The sequence below is a fragment of the Ochlerotatus camptorhynchus genome, unplaced genomic scaffold (assembly GCF_037179485.1).
Source record: "Ochlerotatus camptorhynchus isolate MF236.1 unplaced genomic scaffold, CSIRO-AGI_Acam_v1.1 ptg000046l, whole genome shotgun sequence".
NCBI lineage: Eukaryota > Metazoa > Arthropoda > Insecta > Diptera > Culicidae > Ochlerotatus > Ochlerotatus camptorhynchus.
In genome coordinates this window covers 971,530-979,351 of record NW_027040537.1, presented here as the reverse complement: position 1 = coordinate 979,351, position 7,822 = coordinate 971,530, and the positions used below count along the sequence as shown (strand labels likewise).

At 47.8% G+C, this 7,822-nt stretch overlaps 1 protein-coding gene across 1 annotated transcript; it reads left to right on the top strand.

Annotated features, from left to right (window-relative positions):
• The first annotated feature begins 6,082 nt into the window (after window positions 1–6,082).
• LOC135715567 (uncharacterized) lies at window positions 6,083–7,596 on the top strand. The gene is made up of 2 exons (XM_065238783.1): window positions 6,083–7,184; window positions 7,240–7,596. Exons 1-2 carry the CDS (start codon window positions 6,093–6,095, stop codon window positions 7,483–7,485), a joined length of 1,338 nt encoding a protein of 445 aa, XP_065094855.1. The 5' UTR covers window positions 6,083–6,092; the 3' UTR covers window positions 7,486–7,596.
• The last annotated feature ends 226 nt before the right edge of the window (window positions 7,597–7,822 follow it).

Genomic DNA, 7,822 nt, shown 5'->3' with positions numbered 1-7,822 from the left:
GACCACTCGACCCTGGTACCATCCATTATTACGGTACAGGAGGGAGACGGTTTAAGTTTTGGCGATTGTCTGTGAAGGAACATGATCGCTTGGGTTTTCGAGGCGTTGATTTTGATTTTCCACGTTGTGGCATTATCAGTAAAGGTGTCAAGGCAACGTTGGAGCTTGTTCGTAATTTCACGAGGCATCCTACCCTTGACGGCTATCGCGGTGTCATCTGCGAACAGGAAGAACACGCAACTGTCTCCTAGAGGAGGGATGTCCGACGTGTAGATGCTGTAAAGCAGTAGTCCCAGCAGACTCCCTTGCGGAACACCTGCTGGGATCGGAAATTGTCCCGAAAGGGAACTATTCAACGACACCCTGAACGACCTTTGCTGGAGGTAGTTACGGGTGATTTTCACAAGGTATGGTGGAAAGTTAGAGTTACAAAGCTTGTATATAAGTCCGTCGTGCCAGACATTGTCAAACGCCTTTTCGACGTCTAACAAAGCCTAGACTTGGATACAGCTTTGTTACTTCGGATGTTATTCATCACCCGCACTAGCTGATGATTGGTGGAATGCCCCTTGCGGAACCCGAAATGTTCCGGAAGAAGAATGTCATGTTCCTCCACAAACTTGTTTAGTCGGCTGAGGATCAATTTTTCGAACAGCTTGCTCAGCGCTGTGAGCAGGCTAATCGGTCTGTAGCTTGACGGTAGTGAAGGGTCTTTCCCAGGTTTGCGGATCGGGATGATTTTTGCCACCTTCCAGATGCTTGGAAAGTAGTGCAGCTCCAGGCACCTGTTGAGGATGGCAGCCAGCAGCGAGTGCACCCTCGTGCTGAGATTTTTCAACTCTAGGTTGAATATTCCGTCAAACCCGGGAGCCTTCATGTTCTTACTGTGTTTCAGCGCTGAGCAAATTTGTTCCTCTGTAATCCGTTCTTCTGGAGGGACGGCACAAGGGGAGGCATCTAACGTCTGGACGCACTGCGCAACCTGGTTCTCGAGTCGACTTGGGATTTTGGAGCGACTGGGCAATGTGCTCCCCAATAGCATTGGCTTACTCTTCGTTGGTGATAAGCCGTTCGTCATTGACTCTAAGTGGTGGAATGGGCTTGGGGTGAGACTTCAGCACCTTGGCAACCTTCCAGAATGGTCTGGAACGGTCATCCAGGTTCTGAACGAGCCGCCCGAAACTCTCGTTCCGGATTGAGACTATTCTGGAAGCGATCTGCCGATTCAGATCGACCATTTCGTATTTACGCTGCAGATTCCCAGTCCGCTGGAACTGTCGTCTACGAACATTTCTGAGCCGAATCAAGAGTTTGGTGTGGGAATCAATTGCTTGAAACTTACCCCTCACAGGAACTCGTCGAACGCACTCTTCGTCAGCCACGGATATGGCTTGATGGAGACCCTCCAGGGCCCGGTCGATGTCCTCCACTGTGTCGAGCGGTGGGTTGTCGACGATGTGGCGGTCGACCACGCGCCGAAACTGGACCCAGTTGACTCGATGGTAGTCCTTGCGCAGGCACGGTGCAGGGGTCACGTTGCAGCCCAGCTCGGTCAGCACCGGTTGGTGGTCCGAACTCAGGTCGTTGACGGCAACCGGCTTGGCTAATCCAGTGTTTGCCAAGAACAGGTCCGGCGTCGATGGGTTGCCCGCCGGTGATGTGAAGGTTGGTTCGTCCGGAAACCAGACGGAATAGAGACCATGCTGGGAATGGTCGAATAATAGGCGGCCGTTCTGGTTCTGCTGGTAGTTTCGCCAGGCCTCGTGCCGGGCGTTCAGGTCCCCTCCGATTACGAAGCGGGAATTGGTGCGGGTTATGATGGCAAGGTTGTTCTTGAACTGATGTGCTTTACCATTGCTAACGGTACATTGCCGGGGGCAGTAGGCGGCGACAGGCATGGACAATCATTTACATTCATTTCATACATTCATTTACATTCATTTGCCTCTAACTTTTTTCATCAACAGCATTCCGCAAAATAATGCATAAGCTTTTGTAGGTTTTGTTTTTAGCTACAATTTTTGCTCATAACTCAAATCTGTATCTCTGATGCATCACGAACTAGAGCGGGCAGAACTTGTTACTGTTTTTCAGTGAATGTAAAATACATTCACTGAAAAACACTAGTGGCTTCTGTTCGCTCTGGTTCGTCATGCATCTGAGATACGGATTTGACTTGTAAACAAAAGTTGTAGCTTATAACAACACCTAAAAAAGCTATTTACATCATTTTGCGGAATGCTGTTGAAGAAAAAAGTTAGAGGCAAATAAATGTAAATGAATGCAAATGATTTTCCATGCCTGGGCGGCGATGAACCGGACGTTTCCGGTCGATGTTTCCACCTCTACGCCGACGGCCTCGATGATGGAAGTGCGGTAGTGGGGTAGGGTGCAGTACTTGATGCCTTTCTTGATGATGACCGCGACACCGCCCCACTGGAGCTGGTGCGATCAAGCCGGACAATGCTGTGGTCGGGCAGCCAGAGGCTGTCACCGGTCTTGAGGTGGGTCTCGGTGAGAAGGCCCACGTCGATGTCGTGCTTGTGGAGGAAGCCTGCAAGCTCAATGTTTTTCGCCCCTACGGAGCGAGCGTTCCAGTTGGCGATCTTTATGGCTTCACGGTCCATAATTAGCGACGAAGGAGATGATTGCTTGGAGCTGTTGTGTTCTTGTAGCGCAGGTGCGTTTGATGATGATGGCCTGGGCCAGCAGTGTGACGATCTCATCCGTTGACAGCGGAGAATCGTCGGATGCTTCGCCGGTTGTACCGGCCAATCCCGGAGCAGGGGGATCCGTCGATGGGCCGAAGGCTTGACCGGGTACTGCAGCGGCAGCCGACTGGGCAGCAGCCAACTGTTGGTTGAGCGGGAGCGGCGCCAACACTGGAATTGGCCGTGGTTGGACCGGTGATAACGGAGGAAAGTTCTGCGCGTAGTTTTCCGGAACCTTCTTGCGACCGGGCTGGTTGTTGGACGAGGCCTTCTTCCGGATCTCGGCGTATTCGGCCCGCTTCGGACAGGCCTTACTCGTGGCCTCGTGGGCGGCACCGCAGTTGGCGCATGTGGGAGCGGCTTCCTCGGTGCTGTCGCAGTCGTCGATCTTGTGGTTTTTGCCGCATTTGATGCAGCGGCTGGCCATGCGGCAGTTCCTGGTGCCGTGCCCGAACAATAGGCAGTTCGAGCACTGAGTGACGCCACGGTGGGTCGGCTTATACTGCTCCCACTTCACTACGATGTGGAACAGTGTGCGTGTCGTCTGGAGATCCTTCACGGTTGTCGAGTTCTTCTGCAGATGGACCAGGTAGAGCTGGTCACGATACTTGAAGGCCTTGCTGCGGGTCATCTTGTGGATTTCGACCGGCTTGAGGCCGTTCGCCTTAATCTCGTCCATTAAGGTGGTGGTGTCCATATCGTGGAGCCCGCGCAGCACCACTTTCAGCGGCTTGGTGGCCTCGACGTCGTGGGAGAAGTACTCCAGCTTCATCCTGTCCAAGAGGGCCTGGACTGCGTTGTAGTGATTTCCGGGCGAGACCATCAGTTTGTAGCCTTCCGTGCACCGTTGAATGGTGCAACGAAGGCCTCCTTAATGTAGTAATCCAGCTTTTCCCATAGCCCGGGAGGGAAGCCCTTCACATAGAAGGGTGGCAACTTAACTTTTTTCGGCACCGTCTCAGGTCCGACTGCGGCTGGGCTCCGTTCTGCAGGGCGGAGAACGGATTGTTGCTCAGCAGCTTTTTTGATACCGATGCGGTGGCACTGCTGTCTTCAGTTCTGGGTCGTTTAGTTCCGGGAGGCCCCGGCTGCGGGTCCGCAACGCCCGTCGGGACGGGCAATGGGGTTTTCTTCTGCTTCTTCTGGGCAGGCTCGGTGGTCGTGCCGTCTCCTGGGAGAGGCTGTTTTCCCGGTAAACCGGCACTCGCGTTATCGCGCGATTTCTTACCCATGGCTAGGTCAGCGAGAGCGTCACTACTCAACGCGGAGCTAATTCGATTTGCGAACGAACGAACGAACGAAACGAGAGAGAATAAAAATCGACTGAACTGCTCAACAGTCTGGCAGCGAATGTCGATTGTTGACCTTATGCAAGCTTAGGTAGCCCATATTCATACCGAAGGAATATCCCATATTTTACCTCGTCTTTTACACAGTGCTGCTAGCTGTTTTGGGATTTCTCCTCACAAAGCAACGATAGTTAGATTTTGTTCACATGAACGATAAATTGGTTTTCCTCAATTTAAGCGTTTCGTTACACTCAACTTATATGTTTTAATCATTATCATTCTTACCAACTATATCTTCCACACAGCCTAATTTACTTAGAGCGTATTATAGAAATTGTTTTTGTACGGATTCTAATCTTTCTTCGTGCGTGATTGAAAAAGGAGACCATACAATGTTGTAATATTCCAGTGTTGACCTCACATAGGTAATATATAGTGTTTTAATTGTGTATGGGTCCTGAAAGTTATAGCAAAAGCGCTTGATAAAGCCTAGCATGTTATTTACCCTGTGAATATTTGTGTTGTGATGGTCTATGAAAGTTAGTTTAGAGTCTAAGATAATTCCTAAATCCCTAACTCTTTCACATTTTTCTACATTTTGATTTTCTAGTGCAATTGAAATATTTGAAGTTGTTCTTTTCCTGCTAAATGATATTAAATCACATTTTTTTACATTCAATTCTAGTAGACTTTTTTTGCACCATATGTAGAATATGTGTATTTCATTCCGGAATATATTGATGTCTTCTTCATTTCTTATTTCTAAAATGAGCTTCATGTCGTCGGCATAAATAAGCAATTTAAGTTTTTGAGAATGAAAGAAATGTCGTTTACGGATAGAATAAAAAGAAGAGGTCCCAAATGAGAGCCTTGGGGGACGCCTGAAGTGACTTGAATTGAATTCGATTTCTTTCCGTTGAATTTAATTAGTTAAATATGATTCAAGCCATTTTAGTAACCCTGTATCAATTCCAGTTTTTTGTAATTTAAAAAGTAGCATTGGTATGTCTATGCGGTCAAATGCCTTGCTAAAGACTGTATAGAGAGCTTCTACGTGGTTTCCATTATCCACTGTTTTACGACTCGCGTGACTTAGGTGACCGTGACATTGGATGTATGTAATACGCGAGAGATAAATACAATTAAAATAAACTTTATTTTGTAAAATACAAATCAGTGCCAACATTTCAAAGGGGCGTAATTGCATTTGTAAACAATGGCTTTAGCCATCGATTTCTCGCGAATAAAAGCTCACTCATGAAAAATAATGACACCATTAGGTAGAGGAATGTTTCCTGTACCAGCTAGTATTGTTATTTTGAAGAGGTAAGATTTCATTCGCGAGAAATTGATGGCTAAAGTCATTGTTTACAAAAGCAATTACGCCCCTTTGAAATGTTGGCACTGAAATTATGATTCGTGTGTAAAACACGCTGTTTCACTTCTCTTCTATAAACTGCCGATGACGTTTCTCGCTGTTCGGTAGCATCGACTGGAGACAGGGTGGTCTGCCAACAGTGAGCTCAACTGGTCGATGGATTCTGTTTCGTGTACTAGGAATGTCCATGGGTCCCAACATCTCCCCTCTTTAATATAGAATTAATATAATTAATATATAATAATAATATAATATAATAATATATAATATATAATATATAATTAATATAGAATTAATTAATATTTAATATGGAATTTCTAGGAATTCAAGGCACGTCCACGTAGACCAAGCTAACCATCGGATAGGCAAAGTCTTTCCCTACCTGTTGAGGATGTTGGTTTGCATGGGCGAGCCTAAAATTTCTAGAAATCATCAAGAGAAATCATTGTTTACAAAAGCTGTTAGGCCCAGCTCTATCTAGAATTTTGATTTCCACCGGACCAAGCTTTAATTTGGTCGTACAACTTCCCCACACACAGTTAAACTTTTCATCAAGCTCGACCGAATCATTACTGAACATGATGATACAACTCAACTAATCTACCTACTACCAACCTATGCGTACCAATCACCAATCTAGCGATAACGCTCGCTTATCGCTGCGATCATCGATTGAACTTTCTGCAGTGCCAACCGAGAGTTCCTCCAAGCAACATGCAATCGTCGCAAGTCTTGCTGTTGCTGCTGCACGTAATCGCCTTCCACGTATCACAGGGATCGTTCAGCCGATTCCCGGTACCACCCGGCGGCGACAATCGGCGCTTCTCCACTCAACTGTTCCAGATGATCGACTTCTACAAGCAGCCGGATCCGGTGGGCCTTCCGGTGGGATCGATTCCAGATCCACTGCCGATTCCCGCCTTCCGGCAGTCGATCGCATTCACCTCTATGGAAATGCGCAATCTGATGACGTACGGTCTGTCTCGCTTGAGGGTGCGTCTCTTCCAAGCCGAGCTCAGTTCCATGACACTGCGGCTGGAAGTGACCATGGACGAGTTGCTGGTCAACGGCAGCTATGCGGTCAGTATGGGATCCAGTGGACCATTTAGTATGGTGATGAGGAATGTACGTACGGAAGGGAATGTGTCGCTTGGGGTGGATCGCGAGGGAACGCTCCGGACGAGGGACATAGAGCTGGACTTTGGATTCGAAGGTATGGCGATGGATTTCCAGAACCTGGGTTGGTTCGGCCGGGTGTTTCAGGGCTTGGTCAACTCCGCTCCGAACATGGTGTTCGATATGGTGAAACCATACATGCTGAAGGAAGTCTACACAAAGCTTCAAGACGAAATCGATTCTCACATTGAGCTGCAGGTTCAGGAGCGTGGCATAGTGCTGGCAAATTCAGTGTCTCCACTGGATTTGGCGATAGCGGAGGCGAGGTTCCTTATGAGAAGGAAGGGATTTGATCCTTACCTGGTACCGGACTACGGGAATTCGTTGAGCATTTTCGGTCTGCAATTGACCGGCACCAGGTTGCGTGGGTTATCCAGTTTTTACCGCAGTGGAGAGCTGGAGATTTCCGTGAAAAACAATACCATGGACTGCGTGGTCCAAGTAGGCACGGGAAGGATCGAGGGGTCCACACGGTGGCAGCTGTCGGTGCTGCGAGGCTTAGTAACGCAATCAGGATCAGTTTACTTTGCTATCGAATCCGTGGGGGTATCTATCAAAGTAGCTCAACCGCTGGATCTTCGCCAGAAGCCTACTTTGTTGAACTTGCAACTGGAGCTGGGAAACATTCAAGTAGACATTTGTTTTTCGTTTTAATATTGCAATCAATTAATCAATTTCTCGCTAGATTTCCAGCTCCGGGGCCGGCTCGTTGGATTACCTGGTGGAAGCCGGGGTTAATATTCTGCCTAATTTGCTGCGCTACCTACTGGTGGGTGCCATCGAGGGTCCCCTGAAGGCACGGATTCGCGAAAAGCTGGATTGTATCAACGTGGAGCAGTACGTCAAACGGCACGTGGTGGACTTCGAGCGGAGTGGCACGAACATGCTGATTGATTGGAGGCTGTGCGAAAGGAAAATACCGGATAAATAAACTAATCGCGATTTCGGGGGAGAACATTGTCTTTGGATTTTCTCCGTCATGGTTCATTCGAGCTTATTTGGTGGCATTGTCCGCCATCGCCGTTGGCGTTGGGTGCTTTAATTAATTGGGATTCAAATTTGACATCCTTTTCAGGGAACGGGGATTATGGTTTAATGCCTTGAGTATTTTTATTTTAATTATCGAAACAATCCTCAATAATCCAATTATTTTCAGAACCGATTCGATGGAATAACTTTGATAGATGTGACATTTAAAATGGATTAACTCAACCCAAGCTACGAAAGGCTGTGAAATCCACTCGATCTCCTTTCATCTACAGCACAGC